General features: G+C 51.5%; 1 protein-coding gene across 3 annotated transcripts in view; it reads right to left on the reverse strand.

Moving 5' to 3' along the window:
• Nucleotides 1–23,626, reverse strand: part of PDE2A (phosphodiesterase 2A) — a 379,843-nt gene that overhangs the window by 19,569 nt on the left and 336,648 nt on the right. For all 3 annotated transcript variants that reach the window (XM_028725795.2, XM_077926826.1, XM_077926827.1), the window contains 8 exons: nucleotides 22,191–22,321; nucleotides 21,745–21,856; nucleotides 18,408–18,447; nucleotides 15,962–16,025; nucleotides 13,480–13,558; nucleotides 4,124–4,301; nucleotides 2,475–2,587; nucleotides 1,147–1,224 (listed from right to left, as the gene is read on the reverse strand). In XM_028725795.2, the coding sequence (XP_028581628.2) occupies nucleotides 1,147–1,224; nucleotides 2,475–2,587; nucleotides 4,124–4,301; nucleotides 13,480–13,558; nucleotides 15,962–16,025; nucleotides 18,408–18,447; nucleotides 21,745–21,856; nucleotides 22,191–22,321 (795 nt within the window). The remainder of the gene's footprint in view (nucleotides 1–1,146; nucleotides 1,225–2,474; nucleotides 2,588–4,123; nucleotides 4,302–13,479; nucleotides 13,559–15,961; nucleotides 16,026–18,407; nucleotides 18,448–21,744; nucleotides 21,857–22,190; nucleotides 22,322–23,626) is intronic.

Raw genomic sequence — 23,626 nt, forward strand, 5'->3', positions numbered from 1 at the left:
GAGGTTGAATCCTGACAAGACAGAAGTAGTGTTTTGGGGGGACAGGAGGCGGGCAGGTGTGGAAGACCTGAGAGATTTGCATTGGCTCCCAGTATGTTTCCGAGCACAATTCAAAGTGTTGATGCTGACCTTTAAAGACCTAAACGGCCTTGGCCCAGTATACTTGAACCCCCATCATTCAGCCTGGACCCTGAGGTGCAGCTCCGAGGGCCTTCTGCTGGTTCCCTCCCTGCGAGAAGTGAGGTTACAGGGAACTAGGCAGAGGGCCTTCTCGGTGGTGGCGCCCGCCCTGTGGAACCCCCTCCCACCAGATGTCAATGCAATAAGCAAATATTGTACTTTTAAAAGACATCTGAAGGCAGCCCTGCTTTGTTGTTGTTTAGTCGTGTCTGCCTCTTTGTGACCCCCTGGACCAGAGCACGCCAGGCACTCCTGTCTTCCACTGCCTCCCGCAGTTTGGTCAAACTCATGCTGGTAGCTTCGAGAACACTGTCCAACCATCTTGTCCTCTGTCGTCCCTTTCTCCTTGTGCCCTCCATCTTTCCCAACATCAGGACGTTTTTAACGTTTAATGCTGTATTGTGTTTTTAATATTCTGTTGGGAGCTGCCCAGAGTGGCTGGGGAAACGCAGCCAGATGGGTGGGGTATGTATGTATGTATGTATGTATAAATAAATAAATAAATAAATAAAATTATTATACCTGAAGATGCTGCCAGGGTTCGAACTCAGAACCTCCTGCATGCCAAGCAGATGCTCTGCCACTGAGCTACGCTATCAGTATGCTGATGCTCAGGTCTACCCCCCTCAAATGCTCCCAAGAGGAAGGTGATGCAGGAAGAGGGAGTCAGCTTGTTTTCTGGTGCTCCATAGGGAAGGACTTGGACCAATGGATTCAATGAATCAGAAATGCAACTGAACATTAGGAAGAACCTTCTGACTGTAAGAGCTGCTCAACAGTGCAATGGTCTCCCTCGGAAGGCGGTAGACTCTACTGGAGGTTTCTAAACAGAGGTTGGATGGCCACCTGCCAGCGATTCTGGAACTGAGATTCCTACATTGCAGGGGGTTGGACTGGATGACCCTCGGGGTCCCTTCTAACTCTACCGTTCTATGATTCCAAGACGCAAAGGCAAGCCGGCCTTACCTTCATATGGTACATCATCATCTCGTTGGCCAGGTGGCTCCGGTACTGGGCTTCGTGGACCTTCTTGTAGAGCAGAGACTGGAGTGAAGGAAAACAAGGAGTGGGTAGGGAATATGTTAATGCAGGGGTCGCCAACCCAGTGCCCACAGGCACCAAAGCACCGATGAAGGCCTCCAGTAGTGCCCCCTGTTAGAATTCCTGCTCCATGATTGCAGTCATGGGATTGTTGTCTATCACATGATAGTATATGTTTTGACTCCACAGAGTGGGAAGTGACAGAGACAGGATGTTTGAGTTACTGTGTTCCGTGAAGTGGGACTATTGTCCTTTGTCCTTTTTCTCTTTGCTGTCTCATGCTAGAGAGAAAGGGAGTCATGTTGCAGTGCTCCGTGTGTGTTGATATGCAAATAAAGTAGATTAGCCAAAATGCTGAGTTGCTGGGGTCTGTTACGCAAGGTGCACAAACTCTGTGGATCCCTAAGTGTGCCGATGTCTATTGGCATCGGTCGCTGTGATGTTCGGGCTGAAGAAAGCTTTTGAAGCTCCTGAATGAACGACCAGGAGGAAGAGAACATGCCAGTCGGGCATGTGTCTCTGCCAGGGTCCTACTTGAGTGTACAGTGGTGCCTCGCAAGACGAAAAGAATCCGTTCCGCGATTCTCTTCGTCTAGCGGTTTTTTCGTCTAGCGAAGCAAGCCCATTGACAGCTTAGCGGATTAGCGCTACAGCGATCTAGCGGCTTTCAGCGATCAGCTGTAAAGCGGCTTATCAGCGGAACAGCTGATAAGCGGCTTAGCGCCTTAGGAAAAGGGGGGGGGGAGCGAAAAAAACCCCGCGGGGACTCGCAAGATTTTTTCGTCTTGCGAAGCAACCCCATAGGGAAATTCGTTTTGCGAAGCGCCTCCAAAATGGAAAACCCTTTCGTCTAGCGGGTTTTCCGTCTTGCGAGGCGTTCGTCTTGCGGGGCACCACTGTATGGATGTTTTTGACGTATCTTGGATGCTTTTGTTTTGTTTCTGAAGAAAGCTCTGCAAGTAAAAGCTTGAAAAACCTTTTTATAGGATGGAAACGCATCTCTGTGTTAATGGATCAAAATCTAGTGATCTTCAGCAAGACGGCTGGCTTTGCACCCTCTTTCCTGGAAAGAATATGGTCCGTTGCAGTCTTCCCCAACCTGGTGCCCTCCCAGCTGGTGCAGTCGTGGGAGCTGCATCCAAGGCTTCTGGAGAGCACCAAGTTGGAGGAGGCTGGTCCACTGCGCAAGGGAGGTGTACAGCTCTACCCGGGGTGGAGAAAAGAGCCAGGGGAACCCAAAGTATCCTGCTTACGTGGGCGATGCTGATGCCGCAGTAGATGGAGAAGGCGGTGGCCAGATCCTCGTCAAACTTGCTGAACCAAGGCCCGTTGATTTTGTTCACCAGCTCAGCCACTCCAATGACCTCTGGAAGAAGCGGAGAAGAAGACAACAGGTGAGTTATTGCGTTGGATGGGCAGGAGAAGGAGCACACCTGATTGCTGTGGGATGTGATACATAGATAGCAGTCAAGTACAACATCCCTTGTTTTCCTAGAGTGGACATGCAAGGGGATGTTTGGCCCAGCCAGTCGCAACTTCCTCTTTCCTCCTGGGCTGGAACATACTTCCTTTGCATGTGACTAGAGGTGGGCGTGGCTTTACCTGTCCAGGTAACAAAAGCACGAGGTACACAACACTCTTTCTCTTTTCCTCTTTCCTCTCTTTGACTTCCTCCATCGTTGGAGCAGCTTTTTAGCTAGAGATGCTCTGTTGGCTTTCAGCCAGCAGAAGACACTGGGATTATCCCCATATGGAATAGATCCACATGTAACTAAGTCTGCCTTCAGGGATTCAACTGTGAACTGATGATGTGAGTAAACTTCTTTTATATACTTTAAACAAGATTGTGGCGTGTTTATTCTTTTAAGAGGGATATAAGGGAACTTAGGTAAAGGTAAAGGGACCCCTGGCCATTAGGTCCAGTCACAAACAACTCTGGGGTTGCAGCGCTCATCTCACTTTACTGGCCGAGGGAGCCAGTGTACAGCTTCCGGGTCATGTGGCCAGCATGACTAAACCGCTTCTGGCGAACCAGAGCAGCGCACGGAAACGCTGTTTACCTTCCTGCCGGAGTGGTACCTATTTATCTATTTGCACTTTGATGTGCTTTCGAACTGCTAGGTTGGCAGGAGCTGGGACCGAGCAACAGGAGTTCACCCCGTCACGGGGATTCGAACCGCCAACCTTCTGATTGGCAAGTCCTAGGCTCTGTAGTTTAACCCACAGCGCCACCCGCATCCCTTATAAGGGAACTTGCCAGGAACTTAATAGTGAAAGGCTTACACAAGCCTGCAACCAGCTATCTGCTGTGTGTTTAAAAGGGGAATGTAAAACTCTGATGAGTTATAGAACTTGCTAGCGCAAATTAGAAAGGATATTAATAAACAATATATCCTCTCCTGCCTCCCTGAACATTCCCACAATTGCAGTGCATAGTTAGACTATGGAACTCTCTCCCACCAGAGGCAGCAGTGAGTGGATTAGATAAATTCATAGAGGAGGAGAGGGCTATCAGTTGCTACTAGCCAGGAGGGCTCTGCTTCTGAATGCCAGTTGCTGGAAAAGAGCAGGAGAGGAGAGGGATCTTGTGTTCGAATCCTGCTTGCGGGTTTCCCATAATGGGCATGTTGTTGGTCTGATTCAGCAAGTTCTCCTTATGTTTCCCTTTCTTTCTCCCTTCCAAAGGGTGCTCCGATGATGTGCCTTCTTCTTGGCATGTCAAAAGGCAAGGGAGCTGTCAGTTACTCTCGAGTAAGTTGGTGAGCCCAGGTGGATGGGAAAGGGGAAGGGACGTAGATTCTTCTCCCACTTGGGGGAGCACGGAAGACGAGGGGCTTCTCAAACATCTCACCTGCGTGGGGCATTGCGCACACCTGCCGTTGCGCTTCTCCTGCACACTCACCCTGGTTCTCGTCCTTGATGGGGAAGCAGAGGATGTTCCGGGTGCGAAAGCCAGTGCTGTCGTCCACCCCGCGGTAGAAGAGCGGGTGCGAATAGGCGTCTTTGATGTTGAGGATCTTCCCCGTGGTCGCCACGTGGCCCGCAATGCCCTGATCGGCCGGAATCCGGAATTCGTGGCTCTGAGAAAGGAGTGCACAGCAGAAGGAAAGCGGCTTACTCCACAGTCTCGTGTGTGTGTGTGTGTGTGGAACTACCCGCCACCAACCAGCCTTGTTACTGGAAGGGCATCGTTGAGGACTGAGAGGAAGGCCAGCCAATACTCGGCCTTCGGGTCGAAGACAACAGACATTCTGCCTCAACAGGAAGGAAAGGAGGGGATGGAAGCGCAAACTGGTTGGGAGGAGAAGGGGGAAAATTGATAGAATAAAAATAACAGAAGTTCAAAAAAAGCAGTGTGGTTTATCCGGAAAACAGGTAATATTAACCAGGAGCAGACTATTAAAAGATACTGAAAATGGATCTGCTTGAAATCTAAAGGGATAAATATCTTAAATAAGATAACATTTATTATTATTTTCTAATAAAATGTTATCGGTCGGTAGAGCACGAGACTCTTAGGTTTGGGGGTTCGAGCCCCACTTTGTGCAAAAGATTTCTGCATTGCAGGGGGTTGGACTAGATGACCCTTGGGGTCCCTTCCAACTCTGCAGTTCTGTGATTAGGCTGGTAGACGGAATAAGACCACCAGGAAAGCCAAATTTCATGTTGCCCTGTGGGGAGGGAGTCCTGGGTGCCTGAATTTGCTGTATCAAAGATAAAATCCCACCAAATAGCTTAGAATTTACCAGCGTCCTCCAAGCCTTTGGCAACATGCAATATATGACTTATTATCTTTCAGCTAATGCTAAATGTCACCTACTTTTGCACCAAAGCGAAAGTCACAAGTGAGGTTTTCAAGTTAGGGGGCAACTGAGGCTCTGACAGCCGCCCGGAATTTGGAGAATTCCTGCCCAGAATTCCTTTCCATTTTTCTCCCAACCAGTTGAGGCTTCCTTCACCAAAACGTCGGCGCAAAATTGACTACTAGCTTCCAACCAAAGGTCAGTTACTGCCAAAAGCTTGGCTTGAATGTGCCGGGATTTAAAATGAATTCAAATTCTCCCAGTTCTTTTTATTTCATTTTTACAATAATCTCTCCGGATTCAGACGGTGTAAGAATAAGAGAAGGGTATATGAAAGAGTATATGAAAAAACATTGTTCTGGAGTAAGTATATTGGTATGTAACGAATGATGCTTTACAGGGTTAAAGAAAAAGAAAAATGGTGTTAAAAAAAAGTACAAAGGTGGAAGTAATCTAATTAGACACAACAATATAGTAAGAGTAAATCTTTTGAGGTCTTAGAACAAAGGAAGGAAGTCAATATGTGTTTATGTACGTAATGATATGGTTTTTTTCTGTAGATGTGTGCTTTTTCGTTTTTGTTTAGTTTTGTTTCTTTGTTTTTTTCCTTTTCCTTTTCTGTTTTTTTTTGTATGTTCCTTTTTTTTGTATAGTATTATTTTGGATTCAATGTTTGTAATTTTTGTTATGATTCTGCATTGAAAATAATAAAAATAAAAAAATAAAAAAAGAATAAGAGAAGGGATGGGAATTGAGTTTGGCAAAAGATACCTGGAGCCTTAAAAACCACACTGGGGCCAAATCCTTGAGACAACCAAGAAACAAAATATTAAGAGCAGTTTAAAAGAACTTACAAGGATAAAAATAAGGTGGCTCCCACAATTATACCCCCATCCCTTTAGTTCAGGGGTGTCTAACCTGCTGCCTTCCAAATATTGTTAGATCCCCACCACCTCCCAGTAGTCCCAGTGTGGCCACTGGTCAGGGATGAGAATGGTTGGAATTGTGATCCAACCATATCTGGGGGAACAGAGATAGAGATATGAGGCGGGGGGGGACTTGGGGGGAGTTTCCCTTCCCCATTTTTCCTGTTCCCCCCTTCAATTTGTCCCTAAAAAACTGGCAAAAAGAATGGGGGAAACTGGAGAAAAATGACCCCCATTTCTCAACTCCCACTCTCACTGTAGTCTCCCCCCTTTCCTTCCGGTGGCAAGGGCCGGATTTAGGTTTGATGAGGCCCTCAGCTCCTGAAGGTAATGGGGCCCTTTCTATGTCCAGCTGTCCTTTGTCAACAACAAATGGCCACTTTTTTGTGTGTTGAATATATGCTAGATGGTCATTTATGGACCTCATAGGTATCTCAAGCCATTTGCACATAACAAAACATGTATTTTATCAAAGTAATTGTTGAACTGAAATACAATTAAGAAGAAGTATATTAACAGTGAATTATTAAGCTCTAACTTAAAATGATTTTTTTATTCATAACTGTCAGGGGTTCAGGAGCAGAGGCAAGGGCAAGGAAGGAAACAGAGAGCGAAGGGGAGGAGGCAGAAGAAAGGATGAGCGATGACGACGACCCGAGATCTCCGAGTCTCTCCAGTGAGTCGGAGGATTCACAGAAAGGAGCACCAGTGGCCAAGGCAAGGGGGGAGTTTAGGGGGGCACCCCAGGGAGATAGAGCCAGAGGGGAATCAGAGGAGAGCAGTTGGAGATCGGGTCCAGCGTCACCGCCAGAGAACAGGGAAGAGGAAAGGAGCCAGGGGGCAAGCGCTGGCAGCTCACAGCAGGAGGGAGGGCACGAGTCAGGGGTGGCCACACCTCCATCTGGGAGCGAAGAAACGGTTAGACGGAAGGTGGAAGGTTGGGCGCGCGCGCCAAGTTCAAATGCACAGGAGGGAGGCGCAGTAGGCAGCCCGGAAAGAGAGCCGGGTCCTAAAGCCCGGCGCAAGGAGACAGGAGAGTCCGGGGGGTCAGCGTCCGAAGAATCCCGGAAGGAAGAGACCCAGGGGGGCAGAGGGACCCAGAGAAGAACAGTCAGGCGGAAAAGGTGGAGCAGGGCTAGGATATTAAGTTGGTGTACGAGGGGCGGAGATTCAGACGGAGCTTCGCCGATCTAGCTACTAGACGTAGGGTTGCACGCAGCAGCTTGAGAATGGAAACTGTAACTCAATAAAGACTTTTACTTAATGACCGTTGGCTAGCGTGATCCTCTGTGAGCTAGGATCTTGAAGCAACCCTGACAGTAAGCTCCGTCTGAATCGTATTGTGGGCATCTACAGCCTCGAGGAGAGGAGAGAAGCAGGTGCCTACTAGTGAGCTCACGAACGGCAGCCGACATGACGGCTGAACAGCAGATAGCGGAACTCAGAGAAGCAGTGTCACAGCTGAATGCCGAGGCTCTCGCATCCAGGAAGAGAGAGGAGGACGCAGCTGCCGCCTACAGGGATCTCCAGGTCAGGTTGGAAGTGCTTACGAAGCAAGGGCAACAGACACCCAAACCAGAGGGGATTGGGTTGGGGAGACGCACAGGCGGTCTGGTCTCTCACTTCGATGGGAACCTGCAACAGTATCCCAATTTTAAAGCAGACGTACTGTGTGCACTGCAACTGCTGAGTAAAGATTTTAGAGATGAGCAAGAGAAAGTGGGGTTCATCATGTCTTATTTGCATGGGGATGCCAGAGCATGGCTGCGCAATTTATGGAGGGATAACGATCCGGCGCTCCAAAATGCGAATGCCTTTATTAAAGCGATGGATGCGTGTTTTTTATCAAGCATTGACGTGGATCTTGCTCGGCAACAGATTCATGGACTGAAGCAGGGAAGGGCCAGCGTACGGCAGTACCATGCCCGCTTTTTCGCCTTGGCCAGTGCCCTAGAATGGGACAGAGATGCGACCCCTGTAAGAGACCTTTTCTGGGAGGGACTAAACAGCTCTGTAAAAGATGAGATTGCGAGGGGGGAGAGACCCCGGACCACCCAGGAGGTCGTGCAGAGGGCGCTGGCAGTGGGGGTACGGCTGGAAGGACGTCCGTGGAGCAGGGACGAAGGGCGTGGAGGGCGCGAACCAGCCAGGGGCTCCTCCTTCTTTCCCAGAGAAGCAGCACGTACGCAATCCACGCCTCCGCCAGGGGGAGGAGCTGAACCGATGGAGGTTGGAGGTGCCAGGGCTCAGTCAGCAAACAGAGCCCTAGCACCAGCAGCAGTGAAAGCGAAGCCTCCTAGAGGGAACAGGAAGTGTTACGTCTGTGAGGAGCCAGGGCATATGGCGAAAGAGTGTCCCCAGAGGCTCCACAAGCTCACTGCAGCCTCAGCAATGGCGACTGCAGCAACGCAGCAAGGAGAACCACAGCAGGGAAACGACGCTGTCTGGCTGGAGGAAGAGGCACTGGGGCCCAGCCAGACGTATTAATGATGCAGTCCCCAGAGATTTTACAGACCGTGAACCCCCTCCCGCCCAAACCAGTGGTGAGGCTCACCGCGTCGCTCCAGCTGCCCAATGGCATCACCATGGACGTGCCAATCACCATTGACTCAGGCAGCAATGCGGACTTTATGGGGCAGGACTTTGTCAACCAGCATGCTATACAGTTGCTGCCGGCCACACTGCCCCTGCAGGTGGTCACGGTGGATGGCAGGGAGCTGCTAGGAGGGCAAGTGGTGCAGCAGACGCCACCGATGGTGATGCGACTTGGGAATCACCAAGAAGTCATCAGCTTCAACGTCACTCAATTGTCGGACACGCCCATTGTGTTGGGCATGAGTTGGCTGGACAAACACAGCCCAACGCTGGCTTGGTACCAGAGGCAGCTGACCTTCGGCTCTTCCTTTTGTGCTGAACACTGCATCGTGCCCAGGCAGGAAGGAGAGGAAGAGGAGTCACAGCTACTGCTAGGCACGCTGCAAGCGATTCCCCACAAGTACGCAGAATTTTTGGAAGTTTTCTGCGAGAAGGAGGCAGACAGGCTACCCCCTCACAGGCCATATGACTGCAAGATTGACCTGCTGCCAGGGGCGGCGCTGCCTAAGGGGAAACTGTATTCCATGTCAGAGGACGAGCTGCAAGAACTCAAGGAGTTCATAGATCATAATTTGGAGCGCGGTTTCATCCGAGAGTCCAAGGCGGTGGGAGGCAGCCCGGTGTTCTTCGTTAAGAAGCGGGATACGCCCCAAAAGAGGCTCGTAGTGGATTACAGGATCTTGAACAGTGTGACTAAGCCGTCGGACTTCCCCATGCCCCGAATTGACGACCTCCTCGCAAAGGTGCGGAAGGGCAGAGTGTTCACCAAATTGGATCTGCGAGGTGCGTACAACCTCATTCGCATGCGGGAGGGAGACGAGTGGAAAACAGCCATGTTCACGCCACTGGGGACCTACGAATATAGAGTTATGCCTTTTGGATTGCAAAATGGCTCCCACGTTTTTCAAGCATTCATGCATCACGTGTTGGCGGGACTTCTCTACAAGACGTGCGTCTGTTTCTTAGATGACATCCTGATCTTTTCGGAGTCGCAACAGGAGCATGACAAACACGTCAAGGAAGTACTGAACAGGCTGAAGCACCATAGGCTCTACGCCAAGCTGGAGAAGTGCCAATTTGACGTGACGGAGGTGGATTTTCTGGGCTACAAGCTGTCTGACAAGGGGCTCGCCATGGACAGCGCCAAGGTTCGAGCGGTGTTGGATTGGAAGAGCCCGCGCAACCGGAAGGAGGTCCAACGGTTTGTCGGCTTTGCGAACTTCTATCGCAAGTTTATCAAGGGCTTCGCTAAGCAGACGGCGGCCATCACTGACACGCTTAGCTCCAAGAAAAAGAAGTTCATTTGGACAGAGCAGGCGGAACAGTCCTTTCAGGCACTCAAGCGTCTCTTCGCGTCGGAAGAGCAGCTGCTTCATGTCAACCCCAGCAAGCCGATGAGGGTGGAGACTGACGCCTCGGACAGAGCCGTGGGGGCGGTCCTGCTGCAGAAAGACCCGCAGGGGGTGTGGCGACCGGGAGCGTTTTACTCCAGGAAGCTCAGCAAGTCCGAGCAGAACTACACCATATGGGACAGGGAGTTGCTGGCCATTCATGCAGCGTTCAAGGCGTGGAGGCACTTTCTGATCGGCGCCAAGCACACGGTGCAGGTTTGCACGGACCACAAGAACCTAGAGCACTGGCGCACGGCACAGTTCCTGAACCAAAGGCAGATACGTTGGGCTGAGTTCTTTGCGAACTTCGACTTCCGAATAGAGTATGTCCCGGGGGACACCAACATCATGGCGGACGCTCTCTCCCGCAAGCCACAGTATCTGGAGGAAGCAACGCCAGCGGCCGCCATGCACATCTTCGCACCAACAGTGTGGGCGTGCGCCGCGGCAACCGTGGATCTGGAGGCGGTGCGACGAGCGTTGCAGGGGGACTCCTTCGCGCAAGCAAAGATCTCAGAGGTGCAAAGGGGCAAAGCAGCGGCCGACGGTTTCCAGCTAAGAGATGGATTGCTCATCCGTAAAGGGGCCATCTACGTGCCGGGAGACGAACTTCGCGCCAAGGTGCTGCAGCAGATGCACGACGCGCCCACTGCAGGGCACTTCGGCAAGGAGAAGACGGTGGAACTAGTAGCCAGGGATTTCTGGTGGCCTGGAATGAGAAGGGAGGTCGCGGACTACGTGGCACGGTGTGACACCTGCCAGAGGGCGAAGCCAGTGCTTAGACCGCCGGCCGGACTGTTGGAACCGCTGCAAACTCCGGCCGAACCTTGGGAGAGGGTGGCCCTGGACTTTGTCACGGATCTGCCCAGCTCGAGGGGCAAGACGGCAGTGCTGGTGGTGGTGGACTTGTTCTCCAAGATGGCACATTTCATTCCGTGTGCGAAGGTGGCCACGGCGGAACAAACCGCCAAACTGTTCATAGACCACGTGTTCAAGGTTCACGGTCTGCCACGGTCTATTCTGTCCGACCGGGGGCGGCAGTTCATCTCAAATTTCTGGCAGCGGCTGATGGGCTTCCTGAACGTCAAGATCAACCTGGCGTCGGCGAGACACCCGCAAACCAACGGGCAAGCAGAGCGGGTCAATGCCATCATGCAGCAGTACTTGAGGTGTTATGCAAATCAACAGCCTGCGACATGGGTGGATTACCTGCCGCTCGCCGAGTTCGCTTACAACAACACGAAGCACGTGTCCACGGGGGTCACACCGTTCTTCGCCAACAACGGGAGGCACCCCAGAACCTTCCCGGGACTGGAAAGGCTGGGGGAAGGGGAGCCGCAGACGGCAGATGCGTTCGCGTCGGAACTGCAGGAAGTCCACGATCAGCTGAGGCGCCACCTGGAACTGGCCAAGCACGCATACAAGGTACAAGCGGACAAACGCAGAAGGGTTGGCGAAGAGCTACACGTGGGGGACTGGGTCTGGTTAGCAGCCCACGCAGTGCCGGCCAGGTCGTTGGCCAAGAAGAAACTAGGGCATAAGCAACTGGGGCCCTATCAAGTCGAAGAGCAGGTCAACCCGGTGGCCTTCAGGCTGGCGCTTCCGGAGGGTTCCAGAATGCATCCGGTATTCCACAGATCGGTGCTCACTCCCTACAAGGCACCGCACAGGTTTCAGGAACCCGGAACGGCGCAGAGTCCGGCCAGAGACAGAACAGGGCACGCAGGAGTGGCACAGAAGGAGCGCATCAACGAAGTCACAGAGATTTTGGATTCCAGATGGGGGGAAGAAGGGGTAGAATACTTTCTCGCCAGGGAGGGCACCCCGGCCAGTGCGAACAGTTGGGTGCCGGACTACGCCTTGGACGAACCTCTGCTCAAAGACGAGTTTCATGCCCTCTTCCCACATAGACCGATGCCAGCAGACTTTTTCGACGACTGGCTTTTCACACCCACGCTTTCGGGCAGCACGTTCCGGGGGTTCGACTCGGACGAGGACCCGATACGAGACGTCCGTTCCCCGGAGGGGTCGCCCTCGGGATCTGCCTCAGAACCCTCGTATTGGTGGGACGACAAACCAGAGGAACAGTGGCGCAGGAAGTGGCAAGAAGGTCCAGGCCGAGCAACGCCGCCTGGAGGAAGCGAGGGAGAGACGGACATGGACATTTTCGGGGACGATCCAGGTTTCGAGCACGGCGGCACAGAGATGGAAGCAGAGGTGACCGTCGTCGACGAGAGAAGGGAGGAAGAACCGGAAGACTTCGGAGGGAGGCCCGCTACGGGAACCGAACGGTACCCGACATTCGTCTCCTTGACGCAGCAGCACCCAGCTCCAGCACCGGAAGGAGGGGAAGGGGGAGTGGGGGGCTTCGAGGGGGGGATGGATGTCAGGGGTTCAGGAGCAGAGGCAAGGGCAAGGAAGGAAACAGAGAGCGAAGGGGAGGAGGCAGAAGAAAGGATGAGCGATGACGACGACCCGAGATCTCCGAGTCTCTCCAGTGAGTCGGAGGATTCACAGAAAGGAGCACCAGTGGCCAAGGCAAGGGGGGAGTTTAGGGGGGCACCCCAGGGAGATAGAGCCAGAGGGGAATCAGAGGAGAGCAGTTGGAGATCGGGTCCAGCGTCACCGCCAGAGAACAGGGAAGAGGAAAGGAGCCAGGGGGCAAGCGCTGGCAGCTCACAGCAGGAGGGAGGGCACGAGTCAGGGGTGGCCACACCTCCATCTGGGAGCGAAGAAACGGTTAGACGGAAGGTGGAAGGTTGGGCGCGCGCGCCAAGTTCAAATGCACAGGAGGGAGGCGCAGTAGGCAGCCCGGAAAGAGAGCCGGGTCCTAAAGCCCGGCGCAAGGAGACAGGAGAGTCCGGGGGGTCAGCGTCCGAAGAATCCCGGAAGGAAGAGACCCAGGGGGGCAGAGGGACCCAGAGAAGAACAGTCAGGCGGAAAAGGTGGAGCAGGGCTAGGATATTAAGTTGGTGTACGAGGGGCGGAGATTCAGACGGAGCTTCGCCGATCTAGCTACTAGACGTAGGGTTGCACGCAGCAGCTTGAGAATGGAAACTGTAACTCAATAAAGACTTTTACTTAATGACCGTTGGCTAGCGTGATCCTCTGTGAGCTAGGATCTTGAAGCAACTCTGACAATAACAAACTTAATAATGCAAACACATTGGCATTTGGCAATAACAAAAGTTCCTTTAGAAACACAATTTACAGAGACTCATCAGCCAGTCTCTAAAAACCAGTCTCTATGCAAACAGTCCATGCAGAATGTAGGCACCCTATATATAGAAAGGAGCAAACCAGTGATATTTTAGGGAGCAGGCTAGCAGGCGGGGCCCATGACTTACATCACAGGAGCCTACACAACACAAAACACTGTTGCTGTATGTAGGTTTTATTCCATTAGTTTTTTATCTTATATTTTGGAAATGTACATCCAGGTTTTTTCCCCTTTAAATTTATTGGGGGGTCCCAAGGGAGTGGGGCCCTAAGCTATAGCTTGTTTAGGTTACACATAAATCCGGCACTGCTGGTGGCCCTTACCTCATCATCCACCACGCCCCCGTCAAAAACCTTGGCCACCAGTTCGTGGCTGCTTCTGTCCAGCAGGAATACAGAACATCTGCAAAAGAACAAGCCCAGGTGAGGTACAGGCTTGATAAACCACCGTCACCAGGATCCTGACCGACAAGCGAGGGGGAACGCAACCTCTGGGCCTGCGCACGGGTTCAAGTGGTGGTGTGAGAAACTGTGAGGTCCCAGAAGCATCACGGTGACGACCAAGTATCTGATAAAGGAGGAGATAATTGCCACCATAGCAGGGACGCCCAAGGGGCTCGTCCTTTTGGGGGGTGGCACTTTAGGGATGGAATGAGGGTGTGGGTCAGCCCCCCCATATGCTAAAATTATGGTTTTGATGGGGGTGGGGTTTTTAACTTGAGTGTTGTTTATTTGTGGTGGGGTGGTTTTAAATTGTTCTCAATTTAGGAGGAAGGGAAAGGAGAATGTTAGCCGCTTTGAGACTCCTGAAGGGGAGTGAAAGGCGGGGTATCAAATCCAAACTCTTCTCTTCTTCAAGTGTTGGATCTGCTCTGTGGCTAGAAGCTGAGGAGGAGGAGGCGGAAGGAGAGAGAATCCCCTGAACTTCCAGAGTCCACCTTGCCTGCCAAGCAAGGTGGAGAACTTAAAAGCTCATTTTGCACCAGGTAACCCAAGAAGACCTGGCAGAAAAAAACCACACCTGTTGAGCCATCTGCAGGGCTGGATTTAGGTTTGATGAGGCCCTAAGCTCTATGTCCAGCTGTCCTTTGTCCACAATAAATTGTTGCTGGTTTTTGTGTGTGTTGAATATATGCCATACAGTGGTACTTTGGGTTACAGACCCAGAAATTGTACCTTGGGTTAAGAACTTTGCTTCAGGATGAGAACAGAAATCGTGTGGCGGCAGCGGGAGGCCCCATTAGCTAAAGTGGTGCTTCAGGTTAAGAACAGTTTCAGGTTAAGAACGGACCTCCGGATCGAATTAAGTACTTAACCTGAGGTACCACTGTATGGTAATTTATGGACCTAATTATCTAAAGCCAATTACACATAACTAAATATGTATTTTATCAATGTAATTGTTGAACTGAAATACAATTAAGAAGAAGTATATTAATAGTGAATTTTTGGGAGGGGCCCCAAGAGAGTGGGGCCCTAAGCTATAGCTTGTTTAGCTTAAACGTAAATCCAGCACTGGCCATCTGCCTTGCTTGGGGAGCAAGCCAGCTCAGTATCCCAGCTTTGGGAGGCTAGGGATCTTGTGCGAAATCTTGTGGGAATTCAGATTTGTCCTGTGGGATCTCGCATGAGCATCCCAGAGTTGGTGCTGTGAGCAAGCCAGGCAGTGAGGCAGAGAGCTTTTAAGCTCTTTAAATGCCCTGTAACCCCAAGTGTGGCTGGAGCAATCCAGCCAGATGGGTGGGGTATAACTAATACAATTATTATCATAAGTAGAACCCGAGCAAAAAGAGCTTTTAATCTCTCTGTCTTGCTTGGATTTAACTTGCGCAGTTTCCACCACCCTGCCTTCAGCTGCGTATGGTTGAAATAGCGCAAGTTACACGGGTGCAAGAGGTGATTGTGCTGCCTGGTGCAGGTTAAGCGCTCATTTCCACGTTGATTTGGAAACGGATTTTTGCCGGAAGCAAATAGCGCAGAAATGAGCGCCAAGCTCGTGCTATATTCCACTTGGTTTCCAGAAGCAGCTTCTGTATCGGGTGAAAGTTAGAACAGGATGCGGAAACTAAGAGATAGGGGAATATTGGTACACTAAAACCTCCTTTAAAGCATGGGTGGCACTGTGGGTTAAACCACTGAGCCTCTTGGGCTTGCAGTTCAGAAGGATGGCAGTTCGAATCCCCGCGACGGGGTGAGCTCCTGTTGCTCAGTTCCTGCTCCTGCCAACCTAGCAGTTCGAAAGCACGTCAAAGTGCAAGTAGCTAAATAGGTACCGCTCCGGGGGAAGGTAAACGGCGTTTCCGTGCGCTGCTCTGGTTCGCCAGAAGCAGCTTAGTCCTGCTGGCCACATGACCCGGAAGCTGTACGCCGGCTCCCTCGGCCAGTAAAGCGAGATGAGCGCCACAACCCCAGAGTTGTTTGTGACTGGACCTAATGGCCAGGGGTCCCTTTACCTTTACCTAAAGCTTCCTCTAGCTCATTTCTCCAAAACAACCCCAAATTCAATTTTTTCAAAAAAACAGGGAGAGGGAACAAACTCCTTGCCAGGGTGACGCATTGGGAATCCGAAGTCAGTCCAAACCCGCACGGCTAAATTCAGAAATGTGTTTGTCCTGCTGTTCCCAAACCATCTTGGAGGCAATTTTCTAAATATACCGACCCATGAAAAGACCCGTCTGGGACCCGTCCCTTGGCCAGAGGGTCTGGTGTCTCAGGGCGGGGGCTTGCTTTCAGGAATGCCAGCCCCCCTGGCTTCACGTTGCACCAGAGAGAGCTCCGTGCGTCACCGTCGCTGCGGGAGACTCACATTTCGGCGTTGCTGAGATTCCGGGCTTCTGTGATGATCTCTTGCAGCAGCACCGAGACGTCATCTGCGAAGGGTCAGAGAGGCAGTCGGTTAGAAGACCCAAAGGCCACAGAGCGGCTTGTGGAAGATTGTTCTTATTCTTGGTTACGGCTAATTTTAATTATATCCCGGCCGGGACTCGAGGAGGGTTGCAGAAATTAAAAGCAAGTCAGAATACAAAAAGCTGGAAACATATCAAAGATGACTGTCGAAAAACAACTGGACTGCAATAGAGCTAAAGCAATATAAAGATCTGTGAAAATACAGTGAAAACGGCACAGTGCTGTTGAAAAGTCCTTGGAAAACAGGCAGTTTCCCAGGCCTGCCGGAATAAAACAGTCTCCCCTGGCTGTTGGCACGACAGTAAGGAAGGAGCCAGTCTGGCTTCTCCAGGGAGGGAATTCCAAAGTTGTCTGGGAGCAGAAACCATCAGGAAGGCATAACCTGCCAAGTGCCCCAGAAAAAATAGGGCGTCCTGGGGGGGGTTTTGTGCGAGAGCACTGTGGCTATTTTGGGTGCTGCGATTTTGCACGGTGCCCAAAAATGCATATTTTGGGGCACCCTGTGAGATCTTGCCCTGAAAAAAAGCATTTTTTTGGGGGGGGGGAGCGAGAGTGAGGCGTGGGTCACATGTCTCGCCTGGGAGGATGTCCTGGAAGACAGGCATCCTGGTTTTGGGAAGGTATGAGAAGGCCCTCTGTCACGTCCCCACCAAGCGGGGATTCAAAGAAGAGCATCTCTGAATATCTCAGAGCCCAGGAAGGAGAAGCCCCGTCAGATAGCTTGGACCTAAGCTATACAGGGGGACGCAGGTGGCGCTGTGGGTAAAAGCCTCAGTGCCTAGGGCTTGCCGATCGAAAGGTTGGCGGTTCGAATCCCCGCGGCGGGGTGCGCTCCCGCTGCCCGGTCCCAGCGCCTGCCAACCTAGCAGTTCGAAAGCACCCCCGGGTGCAAGTAGATAAATAGGGACCGCTTACTAGCGGGAAGGTATGGCTCGCCAGATGCAGCTTTGTCACGCTGGCCACGTGACCCGGAAGTGTCTCCGGACAGCGCTGGCCCCCGGCCTCTAGAGTGAGATGGGCGCACAACCCTAGAGTCTGTCAAGACTGGCCCGTACGGGCAGGGGTACCTTTACCTTTAAGCTATACAGGACTTCCCCAGAGAGGGCAGAGTGCGGTCTCCAAAGGCTGATCGATCGCCAAATGACTGATATTTTTGGAATACAGTTTATCTACATTGCAATATTGCAGACAGTTTTGCCTAACAATTTAGCTTGGAAGGTTCTGGTTCAATAAAGCTCAAAAGGAAGGTTTGGACAATTAATGATTGGGAGTTGCTGCGCCATTAAACTCCAGATAACAGACTTGGACAACATCCCGGATTGGAACGGAGTCAGAGGAAGCTGTGCTGATAAAAAGACAGTTGGAAAAATATATACTAACAAAGCTGTATTCGAGGGATGAAAGTACATGATGTTTGACATGATTGAGAATTGTGGACTCAGGGACGGAGAATTATAAAGCATCAAAATCGAGATGTGGAAAATACGGAAACGAGGAGGAGAGGCAGGACTGAGATGTGGAGATATGCTTCAGAGATCCAGACTGTGGGGAGCTCCGAAAAAATAATAATTATAATTTGGACTATAATTTGGTCTTTTTTATTTTAGTTTTTTAAATTTTAATTGGAGTATTATGATTGGATATATTAATTGGATGTTCTTTATTGGAAAATCAATAAAAATGATAAAAAAGCCAGACAGGACTTTCATCACATCTGCTGGAAACTCTAGGCTCAGTTTCTATCCCATCATCTCCCTTCGCTCAGCACAAGAGAGTGCGTCAAGCTGTGGCGAGTCTCCATGCGGAGAGAATTCTGGGGTCCAGAGGGAGGACCAGAAAGGCACCCCTTTTCCCTGCAGCCCCCTTTCCCCTTCAATTTATTTAATATTATCACATTTAGACCCCACCTGTTCGCCCAAGAAGCTCAAGGCGGCATGAAGAATTCCCCCCCTTTCCTCATTTTACCCTCCCGACAACCCTGTGAGGTGGGAACGGTGGATGGCTCAAGGGCACCTGCAGACGTCAACAGCTCAGCGATGGCCTGACATGGGCCATTGAAAATGTTCCTTGTTGAATATCATGACTGCGGGGGCACACAGAGGCCTTTTTGGAAGGTTGATCTCTGGCAATAGCTGTCAACGTTTCCCTTTTTTTAAGGGAAATTCCCTTATTCTGAATAGGATTCCTCACAAGAAAAGGGAAAAGTTGACAGCTATGTCTCTGGCCCTTCAGGATTTCATTGCAAAGCTCCCCCATTGTTTGTTGTTGTTGCCATTATTCCCATTTTACAGATGGGGGTCGAGTCCCAAGGCTACACTGGGGCAGCTATGAAGGAGGATACCTACCGAGGTGTGTGAAGAGATTCTTGGCTACTTGCAGAAGAGCCTACAGGGGAGGAGAGAGAGAGAAGGAGAGAGAGATGAAATATATAAATCTCGCTCCTTAATTCTGAAATGAAAAGCAGGTGATACCTCCCCTCTTCATTATTCATACGACGCAACATCGAAATGTCAATGTAATTAGAATTACAACACTATGTGGTCCTCTCAACCTTCCTGATGTGGTCCAAAGGAATGCAGAACAATACGTTTGGTACCAGCTTGGCTCCCAGACAGGGCCGGATTTAGGTTTGATGACTGAAGGTAATGGGGCCATTTCTATGTCCAGCTGTCCTTTGTCAACAACAAATTGCCACTTTTTGTGTGTGTTGAATATATGCTAGATGGTAATTTATGGACCTAATAGGTCGCTCAGCCCTTGTGGGGGCCAGACTATATTTTGAAAAAAATAATAATGAAAGAATTCCTGTGCCCCACAAATAACCCAGAGATGCATTTTAAATAAAAGGACACATTCTAGTCATTTAAAAACACACTGATTCCTGGACCGTCCACAGGCCGGATTGAGAAGGTGATTGGGCCGGATCCGGCCCCTAGTTTGCCTACCCATGTTTTAGGGAGCAGGCTAGCCGGCGGGGCCCATGACTTACATCATAGGAGCCCACGCAACACAAAACACCGTTGCTGTATGTGCGTTGTATTTTATTTGCTTTTTATCTTATATTTTGGAAATGTACATCCAGTTTTTCCCCTTTAGATTTTTCCCTTTAAATTTCCAAGAGAGTGGGGCCTTGAGCTATAGCTTGTTTAGCTTATACGTAAATCCGGCACTGCTGCTGGAGTTGCTGGAAAGAGGAGTATAAAAGACACCATCCACCTGTCTTCGGGACCCCTTTCCAGATTTGTGTAGGGTTTACTGCTGAGCCCTTTCTTCTCCCGAAGATGTCCCTCAAGGCAGAAGACATCTAGGACCAGAGCTTTCCTTCTCCCAGATGGGCCCCCTTCCAGGTGGATGAGCCCCATCTAACCCTCCCTTCTCTCTACAGCACTTGCAGAAACAGCTTTCTTGACCATTAGATCCAATCTTGGTCTTGTCCCCTCAATCTGCAAGAGCCTGTCTTCTCATTCAGGGGAGGTCCCTAACTCCCTGAGGGTTAGAGACCCACTGGCTGCCTTCACCTGGTTTAGCTGACAGCTTCTAGGAGCCACAGGTGAGAGATGACTTCAGGATAGGAACCAAAGGTGGACAAACCACCCCAGAAGGAACACAATGGTTTTTAAAATCCAGCAATCGGTGTATAAATTTTATGAAACAAACAAACAAATAAATCCTTCCACGCCAAATCAATTTCCATGTGCAGCAGTATTAGCAATAAATCAGCTTTGATCCTCAGCCAGTGCTATTTATTGCCCTGCAGCACCAGCTGGTGCCACAAGAGGGTGCTCTTTGCATGCAGCTGGCACAGAAATATTTTAAGGTTGAGAAAGCCGTCCTTTAATATTTCCCTTGATTTTTGCCACCTGTCTGCTCCAAGCGACAGTGCGTGGTTGTCCTCCACCCCTCACTTTATCCCCACAACAACCCTGCGAGGGAGGTTAGAGGCAGTGACTGGGCCCAAGGTTATGCCCAATGAGCTTCATGGCTGAGTTGGGGTGGGATTCGAACCCAGATCTCTTCCTGGTGCACTCTAACCACTGCAGCACTGCAGGGGGTTGGACTAGATGATCCTCAGGGTCCCTTCCACCTCTGCAATTCTGTGTTTCCATGTCCTTGTTGTACATATGCTCCTTTGAACCTAACTTGGAAAAACTTTCAAACCAGAGGTTTCCAAACAGAGGTTGAGCTGTGATTCGGGCATAGCGGGTGGGTAGGACTGGATGACCTCTGGGGGACCCCTTCCAGCTCTAAGGTTCTAGGATTCCTCGATTCCTGCCGCCTCTTCTGCAGCAGCCTCCCGGGCTCTTTTGATCTCAGCTTGCTTCCCGGAACCTGCTTCCGTCCTTCCCTCTCATGCCGTCACCTGGCTGGCTCTAATGAGGCTGGGGGCCTTTGAGAAGGCGACTGCCTGCGCCCCCCTTGCTGCTTGAGCTCAGAGGCTGCTCTGTGGGCTGCGCAGGATCCTGCAGAGAGCATCCCTGCTGAGCTTTTGCTGCTGCTTCCAGCGTCAGCAGGCCAGCAGGTGGGGAAAAGGAGACCAGCAGGATTTACAAGAGTTTCAGTCGACAGGTCAAAAACTTTGCACGGCTCCGGCAAAGGAAAGTTCCCTCCATGCCGGGCGGGCGTTTGGCAGTAGGACCAAGGAAGGTGAAGTTTCAAGGGGGGGGGCAGATGAGAGTTTGCGAAAGAGGGGGACGTTCAGAAAAGGGCAACCATTTGGACACAGTAACCCCGGAGTCAGCAAACTTTTTCATCAGGGGGCCGGTCCACTGTCCGTCAGACCTTGGGGGGTAGCAGACTAGATTTTGATAAATATAAATACCCTGCAAGCCTGTTCTGCAGCTGCCTTCGGACCTGGAGGAGGAACGCACTCTGCACGGGCTCAGGAGTATGTCTTGGCAGTGCCCGCTCACTGGCGTTGTTGACAAACAGCAGCCACTCCATCGGCCTGTCCCTGCGGAGCTCCTAGGCGGCGTGCACTATGCGCTGCGGCCTGTCGTCTGAGGCTGCACAGAGCGCACAGAGCGCACAGCTCGCCCTCCAGTGCAGCCACCAAGCGCGCCACCAGCAGCAATGCCGAGCCAGGTGCCATGGGCGAGGCCAGCAGGCGTGCCAAGCTCCAGCTGAAGCCCCGCGATGAGCCCATCACGGTGCCCATGGCACGGCCCAGACCCGCTGCCCGCCTGCTGGGTTTACCTCAGCTGCAGGGGGCGAGGCTTCGGATTGGCTGTGGGAACTTCCTGCAGCCAATCCAAAGCCGTGCCAGCGTCACCACCCACCCAGAGCTGCCCGCGATTCGGATGGGCTGCAGGAGCTTTCTACAGCTGATCCGAAGCCTCGCCAGTGTTGCCGCCCGCCCAGAAGTTGTGCCAGCGTCACGGAAGTCAGTCCCCACGTGGCGAGGTGTCCGCAGCATGCAGGGACTGACTGAGTGGGTGGCAGCGTCTGCGGGCTGGATTTACGAGCCTGGGGGGCCGCATCGTGCCCTCGGATCTTAGTTTGCCAACCCCTGCTATAACCACTACACCACACTGCCCTGCCATATCAACAAACTACAGTGCCTTTGTAATGGTTAAACTGATGCAAGCACGTTGTCTGGAGACACCCTTGAGATGCAGAGCTCCAGCCCACCTCTCCAGCGCTGCCCTAGAGGACGCCAGGTGTGCCCGCCTGCCCGCCCCTCACCTGACACTCGCATTTCAGCTTCTGCTCCTTCTGGAAGGCCAGTGTGCTGGTCAGCACCGTGGAGGTGTAGCAGAAGCAGTGCTGGATCTTGTGCTCGTCCATTTCTGAGTAGCTACGGGGGGGGGGGGGAGAGAGAGGAAGAACAACAACCATGTTAATTCTGTACTGCGGAACTACCCGCCACTGGAGTCGCATTTGCCGCCATCCCTCCCCACTCCCGTAGCAAGCTTCCATAGAAAGAAATTTCTATGGCGCTTTTGTGGAAGTATCCACCCCCTCCAAAGAAAACAGCCACCAGGGCACATCAGTTATGGTTTTGTTGCAATATATATTCCTGGCAGGAAGGGGGTCTAGAATGGGAGACCATCAAACTCTGCAGGGGAGAATTCTTGGCAGCAGCTCTGTTCCGGCTCCTGTCCGCGGCCGGCACGGAGCCTCGAACTCACCTCTCTCCACCGAGCTTGTTGAAGGCACAGGCCAACGCCACGACTTGCGAGGTGGCTCTGCTGATCACGGGGACGCACAGCATGGCGGTCACCTCAAAGCCCAGCATGCTGTTCAGCTGCTTATGCTCCTCCTGGCGGGAAAAGACAAGGGCCAGTCATCCGGGGGACGGGAGCAGAATTGGAAGGTTCCTTTCCGTCTGTGGTTTGGTTGGTGGGGTGGGGCGTCTGGGTCTCGAGGGTTGAAACATCAGAAATGTCACAGACCCTGAGATCATAGAATCATAGACTCATAGAGTTGGAATAGACCACAAGGGCCATCGAGTCCAACCCCCTGCCAAGCAGGAAACACCATCAGAGCACTCCTGACATATGGTTGTCAAGCCTCTGCTTAAAGACCTCCAAAGAAGGAGACTCCACCACACTCCTTGGCAGCATATCTCCTTGGCAGATATCAAGGTCCAAACCTGAGACCCAGGGAACTCCCCCCCCCCCCGGCATACCCTCCAACGTCCCTCAGATAAATGCAGGGATACGTATTTTTTTTTTAAAAAAAAACTATTTTAAAAAACTATTTTAAAGGAAATTCGCCCCAAAATCAACACTTCCGACATGGGTTCCCATATGCCCAGGTTTCCCTGGGCATTTTACCGATATAGTCATACCTTGGAAGTCAAACGGAGTCCATTCCGGAAGTCTGTTTGACTTCCAAAACATTCAGAAACCAAAACGCGGCTTCCGATTGGCTGCAGGAATCTCCTGCAGCCAATCGGAAGCTGTGGAAGCCCTGTTGGATGTTCAGCTTCCAAAAATAGTTTGCAAACTGGAACAGTCATTTCCAAGTTTGCAACATTTGGGAGCCAAAACATTTGGGAACTAAGAAGGGAAGCAACTAGTTCTATTTTCCCCCTTTAATCAAACCCATCCCCGTCGCAACCGCCAGAGCCAGCCTGTGGCGCCTCGGCAAGCTCTTTTGCTCGGCCGATCCATCATCCATGCCTCAGTCAACAAATAGGGCAGGACGGGGAGTTAAACACATTTCTGGCTGGTCCAAAATCGCGGGATGCCAGCCTTGCATGGATGCTGCCTGGCAGCCGACTGCCAAGGCAGAAAAAGGGAGAGGGCCGGCCAGCCTTTCCCTGACCCGCCAGATTTCCCTGCGTACAGCCAAGCCACCGCATGATTAAGACGCAATATTAGTCCACCCTGGAGCGTGACAAATCTAGCCGAGAGAGAGGAGGTCTGGGGCGCAAGAGGGCTCTTTAACTGGGCACGGAGAAGACAGATTGAGCCAAAATGGTTTGAGCTGAGCAAATCACGGTTAAGGAAGAGGTGCAGGCTCAATGGTCTTGTGAGATAGTAAAGTCCATGTTAAATTGCTGTTTTAAGGGTTGTTTTTAAAAAGTGGAAGGGATTAATCCATTTTGCATGACTTTCTA

This window comes from Podarcis muralis, chromosome 4, assembly GCF_964188315.1.
Source record: "Podarcis muralis chromosome 4, rPodMur119.hap1.1, whole genome shotgun sequence".
Taxonomy (NCBI): domain Eukaryota; kingdom Metazoa; phylum Chordata; class Lepidosauria; order Squamata; family Lacertidae; genus Podarcis; species Podarcis muralis.